Genomic DNA, 26,532 nt, shown 5'->3' with positions numbered 1-26,532 from the left:
GGCAAACGGCGAAAGAGTAGGCTGTGTGACGTATGTGACGCAGCTCCATGACCTGTTAAAGCTTTATTGAGTGCGCAAAAAAAAAAAATTTTCAATTCAAAATTTTGATTTGAACTGAACTACTTGACGATATTTTTTTTAATACTTTTTTGCAATGTTATATATATTTTTTTCTTTACTATAATCTTTTCAATTTTTACGTAGATGTGTGTTCGAGAAGCTTGATTGCATGTAGGTATATACTTTTGATAAGGTGATGGGTACAACACCTAACTAAACAAAGAGATATCCTCCAAACCCTTTTTGTGTTAGATGATACATAGATTTTTTTTCTCTCACTATTTTGCACTGTATATAACCTGTTTTGACCATAGTATGTGTAAAGGCCAAAAACGCCTATGACCATACCTGCTGTTTGTGTTGAATTGTCAAACATAAAACTATTCAATTTTATTTTTTTCTATTGAATGTTTATCCTAACAAGTTGATCAAGCTTCAAAACGGTTGGTCGAGCATGTTTGGTTGTCAGTGCGAATTTCGTTATAAAAGACAGGCTTTTATGCAGACATCGTCCCAAATGTTAACACACAAAACGGGGGTCGGGCTTTAATACCCGCGGACCAGTTCGGGTCAGGCTGGACTTTTTAGGCCCGATTTGACCTCTATCTTAAAGTCTTGATGAACTTAAATAGGCTGCAGTTACGAAGTCGGGAATGCTCCCTCCGGGGGAAAAAAAAAAACACGATCTGAGCAACATTATGTTTAACAAACTTTTCCAGTGTTATTTCATTGTGTAAATGCATCTATAATGGTCATAAAAATATGCAGACTATCTAAACATGACGAAAATGTGCATTTTTTTTTTTCTGCCAACTGAAAATTCGTTACAAAAGTCAGTTACGACATCGGGAACGCTCCCTCTGGAACAAAACGCAATATGACCAACATTGTGACAGCCGATGCCGACCAAAAATGACGTAATATCCGAAACAGATCACCAATGGACTCATTTGAACAATATGAATGGTGGTCTGTTTTGGTGTTCAGAATCCACAATACTTCTGCCTGCCAAACGGGCGCATTCCCAAGGCAGAGGTGGATGGATTCTCCGAATTATTGCATATTGGAGCTGAGGTGGGGGGGGGGCTCGGAGTGCCTCGACGTCCGCGGCGCCGAGCTATCAAAGTTGTTGCTTTGTAGGCCGCGGTGTCCTGGCCTCTCCGAAGAGATGACTTCTGTTCCCGTGTTTATCTTCACTGTGTCAAATGGCATGGAGTAGAGTCTGCCTGTTTCTTTAAACTATGGTTAAATGCTGTATTATAGTCAATGTGTTAGAATAATTCAAACTTATACGGTGTGCACGAGAAAAGGTACTGTCTCCTCCATGAACTACGCCATTTGTCATGATATGAAACAAATTCGCCGCGTCACATGATGGGCTTGTCTGACTCGGACGGGACCCACTACCACCCCAGCTTCAAAAAATTCCGATGGGGAAACCTAGGACAGTTTTTAGCAATTAGTGGAAACATTAAACATAGGCACCAATTGAACGGAGGGGATTCCAGTGCCAACTCGTCTCACTTTATTTCACTTAAGCAAGAGGTTCAAGTGCCTAATCAACGAACACAAACACTTTATTTCACTTAAGCAAGAGGTTCAAGTGCCTAATCAACGAACACAAATCTCCATCGTTTGTTTTGTTGGGGAAGAATGGAGTGACGGTTGTCAGACAGCTCTTCAGCACTTCCATCATCTGATCCAGATGTTGCCCGACAAGCTCCTCTATAGGAAACACTGTCACTATCCTGAGCAAAAGCCTGCACAAAGAGAAATATTTGAATCTGTTAGAGAAAATTGCGCCGTATATGAGCGCATTTATTCACATATATTCTAGTTACGTTATAGTTTAATCCATAATTAAATGACCAAAGTCACTATGGCCTTTGGTCAGTATAGTCACATCGCCCACCATGTCCATCCGATGACTTCATGGAAAAGTGAACCTTTCGCCTCCGCAGCAAGACAGTAAATTGGCGGGGTTTCACACTTCTCCTTGTATACTTCCCCATAATTAGGCGACTCACCCATTGATATACAGTACAGGGGTAACAACACATTGTTTAGAGGAAGGTCGATAGGGTCACATGGTGTCATCGTCAGTGTTGTAAATCCTACTTTAAAACAAGTGATTAATTAGTTACAAATTACTTCTCCCAAAAAGTAATTGAGTTAGTAACTCTGTTACCCTGTTACCTAAATGTATGAGTAATTAGTTACTTGGCAAAGTAATTGGTGTTACCTTTCATGTTTTTCTTTTCTTTTTTTTTTTTTTTAACCCCCCCCCCAAAAAAAAAAACAACAACAACATAATAACCTTTCCTTTGCTATTTTTGGAAGTCATTTCATGTTGTGAATAAAGATAAACGATAATATCGGTTACCGATAATCATCGGCCGATAATGGCAATTATGACGTCACACAGATAATACAGATTTTTTTAAAAATCAACCGATAATTAAAGTTGCACCGATACCGATACCAGTATCGGCAGGGGGGCCGATCCGGCCTGAATTGGTGGTATCGGTATCGACGAGTACCAACATTTAGGGCGCCGATATCATCTACTGGCATCACTTTAGCGCAAATGAACTGTCCTCCCCACGTGAGCCAACTTCCCAAATCCCAATGCATGACATCTGTATGTCTTTGTCTCGAAATTACCAAACGAAAATAACACCTTCGTCTTCAATATTAAGGATGTCCACTACAACGCATTTCCGCGGTTTTACGCTGCTTTTTTAACATGGCATTCACAAACGATTAGCATTCTTAAGCTAACGCTTGCTGTACTAGCGCTGAAGGGATCAGAAAACTTAAGACCGTGAGAGACTAAGCAAACTCATGGTTTCATGATGAACAATGAGTGGCAAATTAAGAGCGCCGTACTTCAAACACGTCCTGTTTATGAAAATCGATTGTCATATTATGCTGGTGTTGTGCAGTAATGAGCAGAAGTGACTTCTGTGGCCAGAAAACACTCAAGCGGCGCAGCGCGCACACTAGATATCATCAGATAGCAACCTAGATGTCATATGTCCGAGCCCATGCCAACTCTCGCGCACTTACTAGATATCATCAAATAGCAACCTAGATGTCCTACATTAGATCCCATACCATTAGCTACGTGAGCCCAGAGCGACGCGTAGTTCATATACTACATTGATGAATTAGAAACCGCCATGACGGAATGGAAGTTAAGCAGGCCAAATCAATCCATACCAGTGACTATAGATAATGCTACAAATACTGTTAATTTAGCACATGTTACAGATGGACTCGGACCACAAATAGGATGTTTTGCTTATATGGTAAATATAGCTGCTAAGAGAGCTGCAGTAATCAACAGTGTACCCCACTTTACAAACAGTAAAGATTGTTCTCAGCACTTACAGTATATACAAAATTTCTTCAGATCAGTAAGAAGTAAGCACATAAATATTATTATATATGATGGCACTGTTATTTTTGCTTGTTAGCAAATAATGTAGCAAAAAAAAAAAAAAAATATATATATATATATTAACAGTTGTATTTTCTGTTTCAGAGCATTAAATGTATTGAATTGTATCGAAAATTGTACCGAACCGTGACTTAACTGTATCGTTGCATCCCTTATACGTGCATATATATATATATATATATATATATATATATATATATACCTTACCTAAATGAACGGAGTTTTTGTGTGAAAATGGGCAATTTCATGTCCAAAAAGGCATCGCTTCCACATGGGGTTCCCCAGGGATCTGTTCTCGGCCCTCTTTTTTTTTCGCTTTATTTATTGCCTCTTGGTTTTGTTTTTAGAAAACATGGTGTTTCATTTCATTTGTATGCTGATGACTGTCAGATCTATTTTCCATTGGCGCAGAATGGCACTTTCTGTCAACTTATTGAATGCCTCAACGATATAAAGTCGTGGCTCTCATGTAATTTTTTAAGTTTGAATGACAGTAAGTCTGAAGTCATGGTGTTCAAACCGAGTAGCCAGGCCTCCCTGAATGTTGACCTCGGTTCATTGTCTCCGTTTCTTAAGAATTATGTCAAAAATCTAGGGGTCCAATTTGATGCTGATTTTAAATTTGAGAAGCAGATTTCTTGTGTTGTTCGGGACTGTTTTTATCAGCTTCGCCAGATTGCTAAGGTGAAATCTTTTGTTTCACGCTCTGATATGGAAAAATTGATTCATGCTTTTGTCACAACTCGGCTGGATTACGGTAATTCTTTGTATGCAGGTGTCGGTCAGGCGGCACTGGCCCGTCTGCAACTTGTACAAAACTCTGCTGCTCGACTCCTAACTAGAACCCGCAGGCGTGAACATATCACCCCAATTTTAGCATCTCTTCACTGGCTCCCGGTACATTACCGAATACATTTTAAGATATTATTATTTGTTTTTAAATGTTTGAATAATCTTGCGCCGCCATATTTGTCAGAACTGCTTCAGCCTTACAGTCCAACCAGAACCCTCAGATCACCTGACCACCTGCTTCTAGTAGTCCCAAGATCAAGGCTGAAGCTTAGGGGTGACCGTGCATTTGCGGTGATGGCGCCCAGGCTGTGGAACCAATTACCACTTACTATTAGACAGGCCCCCTCACTTACGGATTTTAAATCACGTCTTAAAACATTTTATTTTTCTTCAGCTTTTAATGTGCAATGACAGTTTATGACCTCGTCTTTTATTTATTTTATTTTATGTGTTTGTTTTATCTTTCAAAGTTGACTTATTTTGCTGTGTTTTGCTATGTAAAGCACTTTGGTCTCCTTGGCGGATTTTTAAATGTGCTATACAAATAAAGTTGATTGATTGATTGATTGATTGATATATACATATTTATATATATATATATATATATATGTTTTTTTTTTTGTTTTTCTTTTGCAAACAGAGTGGTATCGGAATGGTATCGGTATCGGCCGATACTGCACAGCCAGGTATCTGTATCGGTATCGGGCCAAAAAATGGTATTGGTGCAACACTACCGATAATGCAGTCCGATAATTATATACTTGATTTAGCCTCCAAATGTGCGCAACCGGAGCAGTTTTCTCCACTTCTCCACCGCCGCCTGCTCAACCCCTCCCCTCTCTGAAGCCCCTGTGGGAGGAGGGGCTGAGGAGTACGCCGTCACAGAGGAGGCGGAATTACACATCAGTGTTGAGGCGCTCTCACTAGCGTGCGTTGATTTTCCCGTGTGTGAAATGAAATAAACGACGCTCTCGCCATCTACAAAATATGCACTGCAGAAGTTCCACGAGGCGTAAACAAAGCATCCTCACTGAACACCACTAACCCAGCAGCCATTGAAAACTGCATCACAAAGATTTTTGGAACGAATACGAGGCTGCTGCTAGCGCGAACGCTAAAGCTATTGTAAACACAAACTATAAAGGAAGCTACGGGAATTGTGACGATACAGAGACGCTGCGGTCCTCCCGGAGTCGGGTTGTTTGGGAATGCAGCCCAAAGCGGCTGGTAAACTCCCATCTATGGCTAAACACCACAAGTAGCTGTCTTCCGACAGAGCCCGCCGCCTCGCCCTGGGCGGGCAGATCAGAGCCATCCAACGAATACGCCGCAGCGAGCCGGCCGGGGCGGGCGGTTATCCGGTACGAACTTAGTTGCCGCCGCCACTTCGGTTCAAGACAGAGAGGCCTGGCGCGGGTGCTAATTTGGCGGCCGGACGGACTGAAGGGCACAGGCGGGAGGAAATTCCCGAAATGACCAGATAGCCAAACCTCTGGATGAAAAATTAATGCAGTTTATACGACCACGACTCTTCGTGAAAGACATGCCGATCACATCAGTTTTACCACGGACATTTGGACAAGTGATGTCAAGTAAGCACGTTTATCATGACGGCACAGTGGTTAGTTGATAATTGTAACATGCACCATACCACACAAAGAAGTCATCCAGTCAGTAATGCATTCAGTACGTTTTAAATTTATGACGTCTTAATCCGATCATTCTTCTTAAATCTAGTCAAATAATTTTCCCCATCTTTTTTTGAGTGTTAAAGACTAGTTGACAGATGAATGGACCAGATTATTCCACTTACTTAAACTAAATATTGCCATTTGTTCGTATCAAGCCCAAACATCTACACAAATAAGGTCATTTTACACCTAAATCGAGAAAAAATTGCTTTCTAATAATGTTTTGAACCATACATACTCTTGAATAAAGAACATTTCTGACAAGTTTTTTGTTTTTTTAGGATTATGTATAACAATCTATTGCTTAAAGTAAGGCTGTTAAGACTAATTTCTGCTGGCTATTTTTCTTCAAGAAATCTTGAGTGAAATACACTTAAAGTGCTGGCAGTTAATTTCACTTATTTCCAATAGATTTACACTGAAAACAAGGGAATTTCACTAGTTTTAAGGAGTTGTGTTTTTGCTGTGTAGTAATGTTATACGTTAGGAATGGCTTACTTTTAAAGCCATTTTTGTGCAACTTAGGTATTTACTCTGTAAGTAATTGTTGCCAAACGTTTACCATTACACAGACAATGTCTTTATTTAGACGTTGGAATTTACTACTTGTACACATTTGATGTTGAAAAAAGAGCACTCATATTTTTGCACAGTAATATCTTCTCTGGTGTATACTTTACAATTTTACATAAATCTTTTAATAGAATTATCGGCTTGACATTATCGGTTCTCGGTTGGAACGAGGAGGAAATTATCGGCATCGGCTGAAAAATACCTGTGATACATTGTAATTGTCTTTCTAATTGTATTTAATACCCGACTATCCTTGCAAACTTGTTCTTACCAGGACTGCTATTCACCCAGCTGATGAGGTATCCACTGCCTTTAGCAGCCTCATCTAAGTCCTTTTTTTATCCCTCAATCTCCCTTCCCTACGACGCATGTCTATGTAATGAAATATAAATATTTAAAAAAAAAAACAGACTCCCCGGTGGCTTTTAGTTTTAAAGCTTTTTTAATTTCTTTCTCTCTCAATAACGATGGAGGTAGATTTGTGTTTTTATTATTCAATCAAAAAACAAAGTTACTTCTAGAGGTGTGCAAAATTTCCGATTCTTAGATTATTCGCGATTCGGCCGTGGAAGATTCGAGAACGATTCACAAACATCTAAATTCCGATTATTGAAATATGCCAAGTAAAGCGGAAGTACACAACACTCAGCGCGCCGCGCGGTCTTCGAGACAGAACGGAGCGAGAGTAGCTAAACATCATGCTTCCCATTACCCGGCCCCTCGGGTAATGCCAATGCTCAACTTACAGCTCTAGCTCAACTCATGCAACGAGATAAAAAAACACAACAACATACCTGACTGCTGCCGAAAAGCTGCTACAAGTACGGTTACGGTGGATATCATTTACAGTATATAGGACTAGATGCAATTTAGATTTGGTAGTGTTAGCAGCACATCTACAAAAAGCTAGATACGGGCGTTATAAACGGCCGCCATCTTAAAGCAGTACACTTCCCTGCAAGGCTGTTGTAGCGAACCTTTCAAGCAAACCTAATTAACTTTTTATCTAAAATACTCCTAAATCGGTAAAATATTGACTTGAATCTATCTTTAAAATAGTTTTAAAACTTTCACATGTTGAAAGTAGACAAAAGGGAAATTATGGAATAACGGGAGCAATTTTAACAAATTTAACGGTTGATTCACAACATTAAATTAATTGAATGTAGTTTAAAGCTGCTGATACAGAATGGGGACTGGAGTTTTTTATTTAATGTTATTTTTGTATATTTGTTTACTGCTATATGTGAACTTGATACTGAAATAGTAGTGTGGTTTAGCCTGAGAGTATTTTTGAACAATTTTGGAACTAATGTACAAAACATTAAAAAAGAAAAGGAAAAAAAAAAAGGAGGGGGGTGCATCAATAATCGTTTTATAATCGAATCGGAGCCTCTGAATCGTTATCATAATCGAATCGTTAGGTGCCCAGAGATTCCCAGCTCTAGTTACTTCTATAAAAACAAAGTTGCTTCAATCAAAATACAGTATATACTTTTAATCTCCAAAAAGTCACTTCAATAAAAAAAATTGTTTTTGATTGCAAAAATAAATTTGAGACAAAAAAAGCATTTGAAAACTATTTTTCTTGATTGAAACAAATTTTTCCATTGAAGTAATGTTGTTTTGCGTTTGGGCCACATTTTGGCTAGGACATTTGTGTCTTTATTATTCAATCAAATAAGTTGCTTCAAACAAAAAATATATATAAAAAGAAAAACTTTGCACATGTGTCAATCACCGTTTACCAAAGCCTGAGAGGGTTTGATTAGACTCACTATGAAGCATTTAATAAAGCCAAGCATTTTCTTACTACTTTATTCTTGTTTAAAAATAATTTGGTGGGGCAGTAATATGTTTAAAACTTATCATAATTCTTACCTTTTGAAGTGCTTGAAAACCATTTATAAGTGATTCTTTGGTGAAAAAAGTGAAAAAACATCATTTATATGTATCTTTTTTCCAATGTAAAATCTGAATAAATGCATTGAACACGCACAAAATAATGGGGGGGGGCTACTTCGCGGTTTTCACTTATTGCGGCGTGTTCTGGTCCCCATTAACCGTGAAAAACGAGGGATCCCTGTATTTCTGAAAAGCTATTAGAAGCAGGACTCATTCCCACCACTCGTCGGGCCGGTGTTGTGCCGACACCGGCCGTCAGCTCAAATCCAAGCCGAAAATAACGCGTCTTCGACGGACGACGGGAGCGATGTGAGGCGCCCCCTCCATCCGAGAGCATGCCGCTTAATTTGATTCAACAGTGTGTTTCTTTGTTTATATTACCGCTAAATACACAAGCTTGACGCCAATTTAACGGGAGCTATTTTTTTTCATGGGAGATTTGGCTAGCTCTGGCAGTGTTCAACGCAAGCTGCAACGAATGGCAGTAACTTTTTTATATCGCAAAATGTGAAAACGATTGAAACCATTACTCACCAAATTCAATCTGCTGGCAAATACAGGCAAGTGTGTATGCTGCGCTCTGGTCTGCCCCGGTGTGGATAAGGCCTGCTTTTTGTTTTCGCAGCTTTGCAATGCAACCAAAGGCTCTCCGAGCACTCCATGTACAGGAAGGATTGCGCGCGTTTGGAATAATGGAACGCAGCTTGGGCCGATGATTGGTTCTCGTCAGCGAAGCATCTAGAAGGATTTGCTGACTGTGTTCTTAAGTGCTCAGTTTACGTACTAAGTTAATCACATGATGATAATAATAATTAAATAACCCCCCCCCCCCCCCCCCCCCCCCAAAAAAAAAGAATTTCTCCTCAGATCTACACAATTCACCTGGGTTGCCCTTTTTGACTTCAAAACGGCGAATTTCGCTGAAAGGTGTAAGATTTTCATGCCTGTTATATGGTAAATATAGCTGCTAAGAGAGCTGCAGCAATCAACAGTATGCCCAATTTTACAAACAGTAAAGATTGTTCTCAGCACTTATATACAAAATTTCTTCAGATCAGTAAGAAGTAAGCATATAAATATTATGCGCTAAAATATTTGTTTATATGAAGTTATTTTTGCTTGTTAGCACATAAAAACAATAATAATGACAGTTGTATTTTCTGTTTCAGAGCATTAAATGTATTGAAATGTATCGAAAATCGTACCGAATCGTACCATGACTTAACTGCATTGTTGAATCCCTTATACGTACATATATACATACACATATTGTGTATATATATGTATGTGTGTGTTTTTTTGTTTTTTTTTGTTTTTTGCCAACAGAGTGGTATCGGAATGGTATCGGTATCAGCCGATACTGCACAGCCAGGTATCTGTATCGGGCCCAAAAAATGGTATCGGTGCAACACTAGCTCAAACCAATGCTTTTGGCAACAAAGGTCATATACGAAGAAAAGACCCACCAATTTTATCATTGCCCCACTCCAAGCTCAACTGCTGACTGACGCCTACAGCACTGCTCTTTTTTTTTTTCTTTAAAGATTTAAAACTTTAAAAGAAATGAAGGGTGCCATTCATCATGATCTCTCCAAGACATATCAGTGGTTGTGGTTTGTTTCCTCCATATATGCAGGTACACAATTTGCAGTCGATTCATATTTTACAGCAATGCTGCTGTTTAATAAATGACTTAAACAGTACTCTTTCTATTTTGAAATATATATATATTTTTTTCGTTTCAACAATTATATCGTAGAGTATCATGTATCAAATTTCTGACCAATATATTGATAATTGCTGTATTGTGATATCGTGAGATAATCGTTATCGTGAGCCTTGTCTCGCGAATGGTATTGTATCGTGAGGTGCCCTGAGGTTCCCACTCCTACTTCACAGTAAGTTTAGTTTCCACTTCCGCGGTTGTTATCAAATACTGTATTCACATAACTGAACATCACTGCAAAAACACACCTCCTTAAAACTAGTTCAATTCCATTGTTTCCGTTGGAAATCTACTAGAAATAAGTCCAATTATCTGCCAGTGCTGGTATTGTGGCTTGGCCTCACCTGTCCTGGTAATTGCTGTGCATTACGAGGTTCTTTGAAAGTCCCGTGATGATTTTCTGCACGTAGAGTGGCTCGAATTCGCGGGTAGAGGTCTTGAAAATATTCAATTCCAAAAATCTCTTGGAGACCACAGTGACCAACCTGGGGTCATTGCTTGAGAGTGCCTGGAGAGGGATTAAAACAATTAATTACCGCCCGTTAACGCGATAAATTTTGACAGCCCTAGTTTTTGGTCATTTAAAAGGGAATTTAACGCGGATTGGAACATATTCTCGGCTCTCCCGATCGCCATCTACGTTGTTGTGGAGACGACTTTCGACGCGCAAGAGTGACATTGCTCGTTAATAACACGTCACGCAAAAAAAAGAATCTGATTGGACGGTCCATTTCATCCGTGCTCGAAAGGCCAATAAGGGGTGGGTGACCAGATTATTATCCCAGTATTTGTAAAATACAGGCAGAATAGTCTGGCGGTGCCAGGCAAGCTAAAAATGGCCAAACTCCACTTGCCCAATTCCCCCCGACCCCCTCGAAAAAAAAAAAAAAATGTCATGCAGTATATATTTTTTTAATTTGATCTAGAAGTGTTTTCACAGCTATTTTTTGTTCTTGCTCTAATCTTGAGCAACTTGAGGTCACGATTATCATACCGTCAAAATCTCATGCGGACTCATGCCTAGTCCTATATCACAAATACTAAGGGTGTAACGGTACATGTACTTGTATTGAATCGTTTCGGTACGTGGTCCTCGGTTCGGTACGGGGGCGTACCGAACGAGTTTCTGACGTAATGTAAAGTGCTGTCAAATTTAGTGCGTTAACGGGCGGTAATTCATTATTTAAATTAATCACGTTAAAATATTTGACGCATTTCACGCAAGCGCGGAATGCCCGCTCATGCTTCCCATAATCCCACTGTCACGTCCCACGGACGGCTGCTAAGGGCGTAACTTAAAACGAGCCACACACACAAGCTGCAAGTGGACTCAAATTTATTCACACAAGTCGAACTTGCAATGAACAAAATATACAAAATGCGGAAGAAGCTGGCTTCAGCGTAAGCCCAGGCCCAAACAACAAACAAAATGAAACTACACTTGAACCCCACCCGCTAAGTGAGCCCTGATCGTAAAAAAGAAAAAACAATACAGCCACTACCCTGGCTTCTACACTAAAGACGGGTTGAACGAAAACGGCTGCTTACCTCTACTGCTGCGGTGCTCTTATTTACAGTGGTGAACAAAAACGATCCAATAACGAATGAACACAAAATACCTCACCGAAAAAGCGGGAGTCTAACAAAATAGCGATCAAATGCACAGGTGAATGAATGGCGAGCAAACAGCTGGCAAGGAGGTACGCGGCACGTATGCTGTCAAACGCGAAGTTGCAAACTCTGAGAGTTGACTGTAAAATGACGAGCGGTCAGATGACTTTTGTTAACGCTGCCTTTATTTGGTTAACAAGACTCAGGCACAATACAACACACACGCGGGTACGCAAGCTCAAACAACGGCCTAATAGTATTTAAAGTTGCACCGATACCGATACCAGTATCGGCAGCGGGCGCCGATCGGGCCCAAATTGGTGGTATCGGTATCGATGAGTACCAACATTTAGGGCGCCGATACCATCTACTGGCATCATTTGAACGCAAATATACTGACCTCCCCACGTGAGCTAACTTCCCAAATCATTACATCTGTATGTCTTTGTCTCGAAATTACCACACGCAATTTACACCTTCGTCTTCAATATTACAGATGTACTCTACAACGCATATCCGCGATGTTAAGCTGCTCATTTGACATGGTATTCATAAACGATTAGCATGCGTAAGCTAACGCTTGCTGTTGAAGTGCCGATAGGATCAGAAAGGTTAAGGCCGTGGGAGACTCAGCAAACTCATGGTTTCATGATGAACAATGAGTGGCAAATTAAGAGTACCGTAATTCAAACTCGTCCTGTTTATGAATGTCGATTGTAATATGGTGTTGTGCAGTAATGAGCAGAAGTGACTTCTGTGGCCATAAAACACTGAAGCGGCGCAGCGCGCACACTAGACACTATCGAATAGCAATCTAGATGTCCTATGGTAGATCCCATGCCAACTCTTACGTGCACACACTAGATATCATCAAATAGCAACCTAGATGTGCTACTTTAAGTCACATGCAATTAGCTACGTGAGCCCAGAGCGACGCGTAGTCCATAGACTACATTGATTAAATAGAAACCGCCATGACTGAATGGAAGTTAAGCAGGCCAAATCAACCCATACCAGTGACTATAGACCCTACCCACGTGGCGTCACAACTCCGCCCTCCTGACTGGTGCCGTCCAATTGTCCGTCAACACATCGTGTTTACCTGTTACGGCTACGTACATTCCTCCTATTTACGGCGTGTTTTTCTGCTCGTTAACATTAATAATCAAAATGGTGAAGGCGTGTGTGGCGGTCGGTTGCAATAACAGAGAAGATAGACGGAGAGACTTGAAGTTCTACCGGATTCCGAGAGACCCGGAGAGGAGAGAGCGAGATGGGCTGCTGCAATTCGACGAGAAAACTGGGCTCCAAACGATTACCACAGATTATGTAGTAGTCATTTTATATCTGGTAAGATGCATTTAATATATATATAGAGGGTTTTGGGCTGACAACCACAATTAAGATCATTGCTAGGCTAATCGCCGACAACATACACGTATGTATGTATGTAGTGAGAGTGCTATCGCTAAACCATATAAACAGTAAAAGCCCTAGCTCCATTGACAAATGACATGAAATACATTCGACTTGACAGTGGATGTTAGCAAGAACAAAAGATTTTGAATTGAAAATTTCGTAACTCACCTTTCCAAGCACAAGATAGATTCCTGCCGAATTTTCGTGGACGAGGAAAGTATTTATAAGCCTCCAAGCTCTTAAAGTTTTTCAAACTTTCGTGAGAATAGGCTGATTTTGTGTGGACAAGATAGTTGTAAATATCAGGGTAGCTAGCAGATGTCAGGCAAATACGGCGATGACAGCGGGTCGAAAAACATCGATTTAGGCATCAAATATGGATCTGGCGAATGGATAAACTGAAGCTTTTCCACATAACGCCTTTTATGCAACGCATCAAGTGAGTTTACGGCATCCGAAAGCACCGGGTCTTCCATGAAATGCATTATAAATTGCTCGATCAATTGAGACCATTGATAATACAGACACAAAATGACGGACAAGGGGGCGGAACAATACAGCGATCACGTGATTTTGTGACGTCGGTGGGTAGGGTCGTGTCGCTGTATCCGGCCGCCATATTGTACCTATTTTTTAGACCTATTCTCATTGTTTTCAATTAGTCGTGCAAGTTATAGAGCAATTCATGGAAGCCCCGGTGTTATCTGACGCTGTAAACTCATTGGATGCGTTGCATAAAAGGCGTTACGTGGAAAAACTTCAGTTTATCCATTTGCCAGATCCGTATTTGATGCCTAAATCGATGTTTTTCGACCCGCTGTCTTCGCCATCTTTGCCTGACCCTGATATTTACAACTATCTTGTCCACACAAAATCAGCCTATTCTCACGAAAGAGCTTGGAGGCTTATAAATGCTACGTTGCTGGTTGGGTGAAACAGGTCCTCGTACACGAAAATTCGGCAGGAATCTTGTGCTCGGAAGGTGAGTTACGAAATTTTCAATTCAAAATCTTTTGTTCTTGCTAACATCCACTGTCAAGTCGAATGTATTTCATGTCATTTGTCAATGGAGCTAGGGCTTTTAATGTTTATATGGTTTAGCGATAGCACTCTCACTACATACATATATAATATGTAATAAATATGAAGTGCGATAGCACTACTCCAGATTGTCCCTAGTTGAATTTATTTTTTGGCCTCAATAGTGAAATTGTAAATTAATTGTATGACAACTGTCTGATTATCCCCTTACAATTATATATTTTCAGGTAGTTCATTCACAATGTCTGAATGTATGTTGTCGGCGATTAGCCTAGCAATGATCTTAATTGTGGTTGTCAGCCCAAAACCCTCTAAATATATATTAAATGCATCTTACCAGATATAAAATGACTACTACATAACCTGTGGTAGTCGTTTGGAGCCCAGTTTTCTCGTCGAATTGCAGCAGTCAATCTCGGTCTCCTCTCCGGGTCTCTCGGAATACGGTAAAACTTGAAGTCTCTCTGTCTATCTTCTCTGTTTTTGCGACCGACCGCCACACACGACGTCACCATTTCGATTATTAATGTTAACGAGCAGAAAAACACGCCATAATAGGAGGAATTTACGAAGCGCTAATGCATTAACATGACGAGTATACGGACAACATGGCGCGGGGGCATGGCTGTGACGTCACGTGAGTAGGGTCTATAGATAATGCTGCAAATACTGTTAATTCAGTACATGTTACAGATGGACTCGGACCACAAATAGGATGTTTAAATATAGCTGCTAAGAGAGCTGCAGCAATCAACAGTGTGACCCACTTTACAAACAGTAAAAATTGTTCTCAGCACTTATATACAAAATTTTTCTTCAGATCAGTAAGAAGTAAGCACATAAATATTATGCACTAAAATGCTTGTTTATATGATGGCACTGTTATTTTTACTTGTTAGCAAAAAAATAATAATAATTTTTTGTTTCAGAGCATTAAATGTATTGAATTTAGGGCTGTCAAAATTATCGCGTTAATGCACGGTAATTAATTTTTTTAATTAATCACGTTAAAATATTTGACGCAATTGACGCACATGTCCCACTCAGACAGTATTCTGCCTTTTGGTAAGATTTAAAGCAAGGCTTTTTGTGCTGTCTAACAGCGAACTCTTGTGGTCGCTTTGCGACATGGTTTATTTTTTTCTTGCCAGTTCAATATGGCTGCACGACTTCTCGGGCTGACGCCTACGTTGTAATGTTGTGCTTATATGATCCTTGGACAAGATTGGTCCGTAAGTATGGTTGTTGTAAAGAATGTACATATTATGTTAGTAAGCGAAATGTTATATTTTTTGTATGAGACGCTTTTTGTTTATGTTTAGTGAACCTGTATAGCGTGCTAGGCTAACGTTGTTGCCAATGCAATGTTTGTGTACTTTTTTTTTTTTTGTAGTTTTACGACGGTCTAAAGAGGACAATGGTTTGAGGCTATTTTATTAATAAATCAGATGAAAAAGGAAGACGTCCGATTATTAAGGCGTCGTTCACTAGCTGTCTAGCTTTGGAAAAAGTAGACGCTTCGGAGTGAGGACAGCATAGACAGATTTAAATGACAGTAGAGTGAAATGCCCACTACAGTCCTTATGTACCGTATGTTGAATGTACAGTGGGGAGAACAAGTATTTGATACACTGCCATTGGGAAAACCCATTGGCAGTGTATCAAATACTTGTTCTCCCCACTGTATATATCCATCTTGTGTCTTATCTTTCCATTCCAACAATTTATTTTACAGAATATATGTTGTGAATTCCCTGCTTTGAGGGCTGGACGGCGAGCTGCCTCGCGTTGGGACAATTGTGTTGCTGCGCATGCGCATGGTATTCTCAAAAAGACCGTGGTTGAGGGAAGAAAGTCCGTCCTCGGCCGAGTATTAATGTGCCTGCATTCTCATAAATAACCGTGTGCGTCGGTGATAAGTAAGTTGTAATGTTCGCCACGTATACTGAAGTCATACATGTGATGCTTGTGTTACTAGTTTATATTGTTGTGTGTAGCTCGTAGCACGTTAGCTCCGCTGGTAGCATCCCGCTGCTAACGTAGCATTCTAATTCTCACGTTGCGCTAGCGCGTGGTAATATATGTACAAAGTTGGACTGAATTGGATGCTAGGTGTGCATTACGAATTTAATGCCATTCAATGTTCATATTTGAGATCGCTGTCCATTGCGGTCTTTGGTGACCGATTCATTTAGCTACCGAGTGCATAGCCTGCAGCTATAGCAGCTGTCTTGTTTGTAGGAATGGTCATTTATTATTGCTTGTACAATGCGGACATCTAGTGGTCATTTTTGGTATGACGCCTGGTTTATTCTGGCTGGAATCCATTCGATTCATTGTATTGTGAACTTTACATGTTTATTTCATTATAACAAGTTTATTGATGGTTTTCTTAATATATTTCTTTCAGATACACAAACCACACACTCGCATTAATGTCCAGATGCAATCAAAGGCACAACGGATATAAACAACTGTAAATTAAGTTCATCAAACCAATAGAAGTTGCTGCATCTTCTCTTACCGGAGGATTAGGTCAATTATATACAGCCGGCAAATTTGTCACCGAACCCCAATTCCTTACAAGTGGTCCTTCGAACCCGGATCCTGTTTATAATTGCACTATGGCAACTTCTAGCAACTATGGAGAAGAAACACCTGCAGTTTTATCTCGTCCAATTCGGCCTCATCAACTTCCCAGACACCTACATGACTTTGTAATAGACAGCCCATCCTATCTGACCCGACGAGAGTCACCCCAGGTAATGGAGGTTGAACAAGAGGAATTTGCAGAAGATGCTTCGCTGATTGGGACAGAAGCATTGGGGCTGGAAGGAATGGAAGCACGTATGAGAGACATCGCTCGGCAAATGACAGCTACAGTCAGCCATGGACAGTGTCAAAGGTCAAACTCACCCTCCACGAAATCAGTTCGACTCATCATATCCTCGTCGGATTTCTAGCCTTCCTCACATTAATGGAACCACCAGAACATCCCCACTTATGGATAATCAGATGAGTTCGACATCAGCTGATTGAGGACATCGTCATCTACTAGACAACTACGAGCTTGGCCCGCCGACAACACAGTCCACACATCAGCAAGAAATCAGCTCAACGACTAAAGCTGTCCGAGCTCTGCAGCCGTCAGTTCAGGTAGCAGCACCTACGCTGGATCTCGGTGATCTCACTCGTCATTCAGCTGCTCTAACCGGATCAAGGCCGGAGTTTTCACAGCCATATTTAACGCAGTCTACTCATCACACCCCACTTTCTCAGAGAGTATTCACACCACCTCTACCCGTAATGCATACTGACCAGCATATCCAGCCAATTCATCACCCAGCTCAACCAATAATAAACCGGCCTGTAGCTCCACTAACAAGGCCACCTACTCTGTATACTGCTCAGCCTGCATCTCCGCAGCCTCAAGGCACACTACAGCCGAATTATCCTCAACACGTCCAGCAGCAGATAACTTACTCACCTGGGCCGCAATTAGGATTCCAACCTCCTCCAAGACAAGTCTTCAGCACCATTCCTCAGCATCAGCCAGCGACTGATCCAGCATCTTATTCATTTCCACAAGCTGGATATCCCCCTGCTGGTCAACCACAGTTATACAAGCCTGCCTCTCAGCCAGCTGCCTATTATTACCCACAGGTTGCGCCCTCTGCTGCTCAACCTACTACAGCTGCAAATAATTCCCCCTACAACAATCCTGCAACACTCAGCATGACAGAAATGGCTATTGCAGCTTCATACGGTATTCCTAAACCCAAGCTGCCATTTTTCAGTTCCGGACGGGAGAGTGACTTTATTATGCTGAAAAAAGGGCTGGATAGCTTACTTAGTCCACATCGACACCTAACTGAAGACTATAAATATCAAGTTTTACTTGATCACCTCAAACTGCCTAGGGCGTATCAAATAGCAAAGAGGTACATCCATGATCCTACACCGTACAGTAGTGCAATGGACGCTCTACAACAACGTTATGGGCAGCCAAGACAGTTGATCCAGGGAGAACTAAAAGCCATATTGAACTCCCCACCGGTGAAACCTGGAGATTTCAAGGCTTTTGAGGACTTCTCCTCAGCTGTAAATACACTGGTGGGAATGCTAAGTCGCATGCATGGTCCCGCTCAGTCTGAGCTGCAGTGCGGTTCCCGCGTTGACACTCTCCTAGCTAAACTGCCTGCTAAGTACAGAGATAGCTTTGCCTAATACTGCATTAAAAGAGGGATCATCCGCAGTGGAAGCGACCAAACATACACACTACCTGACCTCGCTGAATGGGTCGATATGAAGGTTCAGGTGCTCCAGGTGTCACGACGTGCTGCAGACGGCAACTCAGCCGAGTTCAGTCACACTACACAGAAAGAGACTAAAACAGTTAAATCACAGTGGAGCAAACCAGCTTCAGTCTACTTCAGCAGTGACTCGTCAACAGTCAAGCAACAACAGCCCTCTTCACAGAGACAGCAGACTTACTCCCAACCAGGATCAAAGAAAGATCAGCCTACAGGCAAGAAAAGAGAGCGCTTCACGCCGTATTGTCCATATTGCACGACCACCCAGGATCATGACCTCAACGGTTGTCCTGAGTTTGAGAAAATCACTACAGCAGAGAAAGCAGCTTGGATTAAGGACAAAGGTAAATGCTGGCGATGTGGGCGTGGCCACTCACCTGAAAGTTGTACTCTAAAGAGACTGTTCCACGTGCAACAAACAACACCTGCTGATACTTCATGACGTCGTGGCTCAAGACCCACAGCTAAACATCCTCACTGTTAGCACTCCCACCAACGCAGTGTACCTGGATCATGCCAGCCACTCAGGGCGTGTTCTTCTGAAGGTGGTACCAGTGCTGCTTCGCCACGGTAAACGAACACTGAACACGTATGCGGTGTTAGACGACGGCTCCGAGCGCACAGTGATTCTAGCTGCAGCAGCCAAACATCTTGGGTTACGTGGAGAAGAGGAGTCTCTCCAGCTAGAGACCATCAGGCAGGACGTCTTGAAGCTCCAAGGAATGATGGTGTCATTTGAAGTATCTGCCAACACACAGCCACGCGTCTATCAACTCATCAGCCAAGCCTTCACTGCATCTGAGCTCCAGCTAGCAGAGCAGTCATGTCCAGGAAACAATTTGTCAAGAAAATACAACCACCTGAAAGGGGTTCCTCTACACACGTTCACCAAAGTGCAGCCCATGGTACTAATCGGGTCCGACCACCCTCTAAAAATTTTAATCGTTTGACAGCCCTAATTGAATTGTATCGAAAATCGTACCGAAGCGTGACTTAACTGTATCGTTGCACCCGTTATACACACACACACACAGTTTTTTTTTTTTTCCCGCAAACAGAGTGGTATCGGAATGGTATCAGTATTGGCCGATACTGCACAGCCAGGTATCGGTATCGGGCAACACTAATAGTATTACCCAGAGCCGCTTTACCGTGTATCGGATTAGCTGCCGTAAAGCAAGTGTCGTTATTGCCGCAAATGTAAACAAAGCGCTGAATAATGGATACATGTCAGACAGCGGCTAGTTCGGGTGGCCCGTCAGCGGCGGTGACGTCGTCTGCCCGTCCGGCGTCAATCAGAGTACGCCACGTTGGGAGGGGAGGCAGCGAGCTGGCGGACGCGGCGGTCAGATGATTGACAGTCTCAAAAAAGATAACAATTAAACGGCCAGGGCCGTCGCACCACTCAGAAGTGCAGTGAGCAGCGTGGGTAACGGTTAAATGTTCACACGGAAGATGGTTGGCCCTCTGGGTGGGGAAATTAAATTAAAAATGAATATTTTATTTAAAAATTAAAAAAGAATATAGATGGAAGAACTCTTCACTTCGGTGTTGCAACTGTTCAATTTTTGCACATCAGATATTTATTTTGAAGAAAAAGTCTTAGCCAAAGTTATCTTTATTTTGTTTTTCAAAATATCTACATTTCAGAATATTGTACTTTCTATTTTTGGGCAGAATTCTAGTTTTGTCATAGGCTAATGTTCCGATTGTCGAAAGCACAAAAGTGTGTAATAAACAACTAGCACATTTATATTTTGCATTTTGTTTTCTTACTGTACCGAAAATGAACCGAACCGTGACCTAAAACCGAGGTTTGTACCGAACCGAGATTTTTGTGTACCGTTACACCCCTAACAAATACGCACAAAAATATTCAATTTTGTTGATGTAAGAGTAAACATGTTGTGTGTTACCATATCCATAGCCGTCTTGTATTCTTTCCTTGAAAGGAACTCAAGGAGTTGGTTTGTCTTTTGCTCCAAGGCCAAACGCTCATTTTCCTTTTGCAGCTCGAGTTGGACAATGTTGCTTATATATTGTCTAATTGGGTCCAGGAAACTGAAGAGGAAAAAGATAGTAGAGGTAAGCTTATTATGTCCCAGGTGTAAATCAGTGATTTGCTTTCCTAGAATAACTAATTGTTGACACATACAGTAATTGAAAGTCCCCTGCCACCATCACCTGTACAATTTGGTGAAATCTTTCAAAGGGGGGGGGTGACATCAAACATCCATAGATTCATATTCTGCACTAATTCTGTTGCCGAAGTGCCAGACGATGGCAAAACATCTGTCCAAATACTACCATTAGCACAAACACCTGAGATCATAACAACCATTTGGTTTTCAGTTTTGTGTATAACGAGACTATGCCAATGCCATGGGAGTTGTGTAAATATTGTCATTACAATGACTGTTGTTTGCATCCCAGACAAACATGATTAAACATTGCTCAATGAAATGAATAGGTTTTTAAAGAATGGATATGCAGCTTTTTACCTCTCCGTGCGAAGCAAATTGGTTGAAATTGTAGAGGCGACTTTAGTCACGTGTACTTGAGTGAACAGGAGTCTGAACTCAGCCTCAATCTTTGGCCTGAGGAGACCTTCCAGCTTTCGGACCGGCGCGCTCTCATCTCGTTTACCTACAACGAAAGGGACAACAACTCAAATGTCTTTCCATATCCTCCTGACTACCAGGGAAAAAAATGTTGTCCAGTCTCATTTATTTTGAAATTCCCCAATCTATGTGAAGTAATTAGAATGCACAGCACCATAGTGTCTCAGAGCTGGATTTGTCTGTTGTTTTCATTTTTGACATGGGGGAGTGAAGTCATCTTTACTGTCACTTGCTGCACGTCCTGCTTGGGCTCGAGCAATTAATCCTTCACCAAGGAGCACTTTGAAGTCAAGGAACTTCTGTGGTTTCTCCACCAGACACTCTCAATCACTCTTATGCTGAAGCCATGAGTTGGCAGTTGCCAGGTCAAAAAAGGGGAAAATGGCACGATCTGTCCATTTTCTAGTCTGAGCGGGCATCCTGTAAAAAAACTACATTCAATTGACCAAGTCCACACCATCCATGTTGGTGTTTTACTCAGCAATTGCCAGTGGCCTTGACACTTGGACAAACCTTTTCTATTTCTTGGACCATCTTCTGAGTGTGCCCTGATGTTCAATCCCATAAGCAGATGATGCCATGACCACTGGCTTGTTGTCCAACCATTTTATGACGGCAAGTTCAGATGTGCTTTGTCTCACAACCATCTCTGGTGACCCTTTTTAGTTCTTTTTGAAGAGCTCATCCCCTCTGATCTGGCAGTCTTTTGGAACCCTGTTATTCACGAGAGTTCCAGTCGCTGTCAGTCCTTTTGTCATCAGGGTGTCATGGAGGCTGATTGTTGTAAAATACCTGTCAAAGGACAGGTGGGTGCCTTGAGAACAGACTATGTCAATTGAAGAACAGCTTCTTCCCCAATGCTCTTTCCTCCTGGAACTGTGAAGGTTGTCTTTCCTTGGTAGACCACAAAATCCAAAACTAGACCAGTTGGTGCACCAAAGACAAATATTTACCTTGAGTCTACTTGGGTTTGGTTTGCCCGGTACATACTGGCACACTGGGCATCGATCAGTCAAAGGAACCATTTGCTTGTCACAATTTTCCTGTTCTTGGCAGACTCGGACGTCCTTGCCGTAGTTTGGTCAAGAGGGCCCTGATTCTCCACAAGACATCACTTGTTTTTTCTTCATTTGAAACATCAAGGTCGTTGATGGAGTTTCTCAATTTGTAAAACCGATTTCTGGTCTGCTCTGCTTCAATTTCCTCCTAAGAGGTCCCTGAATCATCTTCCTCTATTTCTCCGTCAAATAGTGGATATTCATCATCTTCATCAGATAACTCAATGTCTGAGTTTCGCTCAACAATGAACAGTAAAATTCGCTCTGCTCCTGAGAATGACCTTTCTTGTCATTTGGGAAAGGGTAAAATGTACAAAAGTACTTCGAATGTCCGATACAGAGGACATTTTTTAACCCTTTAACACCGAACGTGTCGGCAGCGACGCTTTTACGCATATCGTCTTTGAAGCTTCGTCACGCTGTAATTACATCACCCACGTGCCGCTGGTTGGTCTCGTTTGAAAGTGCGGAAGTTGATGTCCACACCAGTTTTTATTTGAAGTCAATCGGCCAAGAAAAACGGGAGATAATGTCATTTGAATTTTCTAGTTTTATTGCACTCATAAATATACATTAAAACGCTGCATGGACCATGTATCCATCTCCATATTGTCATCATTTCTTGTCCTTTTTCAAAAGCGAAAGCTGCACAAAATGCTAATCCCAAGAGTCGTTGTGATGTCAGGAAGGACGAACCGAATGTGATCATTTTTAATAAATTTCCGAGCGAGGCGCCAACTATTGAAAGGGAGGCATGCGAAGCAAGCAGCGGCCGGTGTCGTGCCGAAAAATGCACAACACCGGTTGGTTTGAGCGAGCGACTTTGAAACGTGCAGAATGAATCTAAAACTACATTTAGCACAAGCTTATGCATTATTTCATTAACTCAAGGAAGAAGATGAGTCGTATTTGTTGTTGTTTTCCTCTGATGAATCGGCGTCTTGGCGAGTAGAAGTGACAGTAGAGCGCAAACGGCGAAAGAGTAGGCTGTGTGTGTGACGTTGTGTGTGACGCAGCTCCGTGACCTGTTCAAGAAGAAGCTTTATTGAGTGCGCAAAAAAACAAAACAAAAAAAAACAACTTTATTGGGTCGCGTGCCTGAAAAATCCAAGAAATTGAACTACTTGTCAAATATTTTTTAAAATACTTTTTTTCAATGTTATGTATTTTTTTCTTCACTGTATTCTTTTCAATTTTTATGTAGATGTGTGCGCGAGAAGCTTGATTGCATGTACATATATACTTTTGATAAGGTTTGGAAACTAACTTCACAAAGAGATATCTTCCAAACCCTTTTTGTGTTAGATGATATATACACATTTTTTTCTCACTATTTTGCACACTATATAGCCTGGTTTGACCATAGTATGTGTAAAGGCCAAAAACGCCTATGACCATACCTGCTGCTTGTGTTGAATTGTCAAACATAAAACTATTCAATCTTATTTTTTTCTATTGAATGTTTATCCTAACAAGTTGAATAAATATTATCAAGCTTCAAAACGGTTGGTCGAGCATGTTTGGTTGTCAATGGGACGTCAACTTTACAAATTTTGAAAAAAGATTTTGGGATTTTTTTGTCTTTTTGGGTCCAAAATGTGGATTATAATTGGTCAGTGAAGAAAACAACAGTTTAGACATGAAGTTCAAGGTGTCCCGAAAAAAGGGATCCAATTTGGCCATTGTAAACATTTTTTTCTTTGAAATATAAAGGCAACATCAAATGCATGCAAATTCGGCCAAAATAGGCTTAGGTGTTAAAGGGTTAAACACTTGAATACTCTGCTAAAATACACTTAAAATATCTCAAACAACACTTAAATGTGTTCTTAAGAGTCTTCTAGACAAAACGCCAACAACATTTCAAGACAAAATGTGTTCGATGAAAAGTATTAAACACTTTTCCTCTTCCCATAAAATGTGCTTGCATTGACGGAAGCCATTTTCTTCCATGGTAAAGTAAAGGTTAACAAAACCCCACCCCTACACATTTGGTATCCTTGGAAAGCTCTGGATGTCCTCTATAGAGCACGAAAGGAATGAATTCAATTGGATGCAGTGGGTGGGAGATATTTAGGTTTATAAATGTCCTGTACAGAGGACAAATTTGTACTACTGGTAGTCAGGAGGATATATGAGCGAATGCAAGAAAGTAGAATGTATAATGGATCTTTGATGCCCATTTTGCAAGAATGTGTTTTTTGAGCTATTATAGCTGGTTCTTCCTGCCTGCCTCTGAAAAAGTGGACCCTCGCCCATACTTGCCCAACTGGTCCCAATGTAAATACCAGACATATGGATATAAATAGGGTTGGGCATCGAGCATCGATGGGAACCGGTTCTATCACTCCGGTGCTCCCGGAATCGTTCGAATTTTAAAATTTCGATTCCATGTCTCGATGCCCTGACCGCCGAGCGAGAAAAAAACCCTAACGCCTCGAGTATTCGATTAGAAAAAAATATTCGAATAAAATTTTGTTGCCTGGAGTTATTCGTTTAATTCAAGTGGCGTTGTAATGTGTGATTTTGAAAGTGTTGACGTTTAGTTTATTGATTAGGGTGGATACATTGCCCTCTGATCTGCCTCATTTCACATGGCTGAATACAACTGCTCCCTGTTAAGACCAACTTAAGCAAAGTTTTTCTTTGGGCTAATGCTTTTTAATGCATTCGTAATTTTGTTTATATGTTTTCTGAGCCATTTTCTGTGGGAATACGAGTCTGAACTAGAGATGTCCCGATCCGATAAAAAAATGCGGTCCGGTATCGGATCGGCCGACACGGAAAAATTCCGATCCAGACTTCCGATTAGAGCAGGGCGGTAAACCGAAAATTTACCGGTACCAAAATTCTTTTCGCTGACCGACATCATTTTGACCATGACGGTAAATTCGGTAATTTAATAAAAGAAGAAAATATAGTCTTTTCATCCCGCTTTGACTTTGTGTTGTTCGGCTACGTTCATTCCCCTTTAAGAAAGCAGACAGTGTGCTTACGTATGGAGTCACGTGGTTATCAGGAAGCAAAACAAACGAGCCTGGTAGGCTAACGCTAGCAGCTAACGCTACAAGCAAACGTGATGGAGTGTTGCTTAAGGGAAGTTCGCCAAACATTTACCCGACATTAAATAGACTCTTGGCGGCACCCAGAAGGGCTTTCACCCGCTGTCCTCCCTTGTTCTCACGATTTCCAGAGAGGATGCTTTCAATGCTTTCTACTGGTAGCCAAGCCACAAGCTAACGCGAGTGGCTAACGCTAGCGGTTAACGCTACAAATGAACGTGATGGATTCGGATAGCGGCTCTAAACTTGTCGAAACAGCTGAACTTAATGAGTGGATTGGTCTCGGACTGCATCTGGCAATTAGTATATCACGTTATTGTGTATCTCTGCCTGTGTGTGATTTCTCTGATAGCTTTTGTGATGGTAAAGCATTCGGCATAAAGTACAATCTAACAGTGAAAATTATAACTTTTTAATGGCCCCAGCCCCATTTTTCTGTATGTGCTTAATTCTGTGTCATTAGATCAATGCAGCTTTAATGTGTGTGTGTGTGTATGTATTAAAAAATGCACTGGGGAAAAAAAAAATGAAACCTTGCAGTAAACACTTGTGTTGAGTAATTATGTCACAGCAGCCATTAACAAAAAGTTGTCTTTTTGAAGTGTACTGTTCAAGCTGTAAGTAATTTGTGTTACAATGACATGTTTGCACAGGCATATTGATTTTGACAATGTACATTGTTCAAGCCATATAAGCTGTTTTAAATGTTTGTACTTGAATTCTTATTGTTTACAATAAATTTTTGTATACTTAATGTTTTGACTGCATGTACAATTGTTAAATATATTAAATTGAAAACTGGTAAATAAATCAACAAGAAACGGTTAATCTGTATTTCATGCATTGATTCAGATTTTCAAATTATATAACAGTCTGCTTGGACGAATTTATCGTCATTTATCGTTATCGGGGTAAAATCTGCTCAATTTATCGTGATACGTGCTTAAGGCCATATCGCCCAGCCCTACTTCCGATCCAGTTTTTTTTTAAATCCGGTCCGGGTTTTCCGATATACATAATCCATTCCAGTTTTTGCTTCGGTTTCCCTAAAATCCGGTCCGCATTTTACGGCACACTTTCAACACACTACATTACCGTCTCCCAATAGGGAATGGGACGTACTACGTCATTGTTTGGACCCGCCTCCATGCTGGCAATATAATTCACTTCCGGGCCGACAGAGTCAATGCGGATTGT

General features: G+C 41.0%; 1 protein-coding gene across 7 annotated transcripts in view; it reads left to right on the top strand.

The window, feature by feature from the left end:
- The window catches only part of LOC130914379 (cell division protein ZipA-like), a 51,273-nt gene extending 25,122 nt beyond the window's left edge, over positions 1-26,151 (top strand). For 6 of the 7 annotated variants that reach the window (XM_057833500.1, XM_057833502.1, XM_057833501.1 and 3 more), the window contains one exon: positions 16,692-26,151. In XM_057833500.1, the coding sequence (XP_057689483.1) occupies positions 17,588-18,508 (921 nt within the window). In that variant the 5' untranslated portion in view covers positions 16,692-17,587 and the 3' untranslated portion in view covers positions 18,509-26,151. Of the gene's footprint in view, positions 1-16,106; positions 16,201-16,691 lie in introns of those variants that run through there. The other variant, XM_057833504.1, reaches the window with a different exon arrangement.
- The last annotated feature ends 381 nt before the right edge of the window (positions 26,152-26,532 follow it).

Source organism: Corythoichthys intestinalis, chromosome 4, assembly GCF_030265065.1.
Source record: "Corythoichthys intestinalis isolate RoL2023-P3 chromosome 4, ASM3026506v1, whole genome shotgun sequence".
Lineage (NCBI taxonomy): Eukaryota > Metazoa > Chordata > Actinopteri > Syngnathiformes > Syngnathidae > Corythoichthys > Corythoichthys intestinalis.
This window is presented reverse-complemented; position numbering and strand designations above follow the sequence as displayed.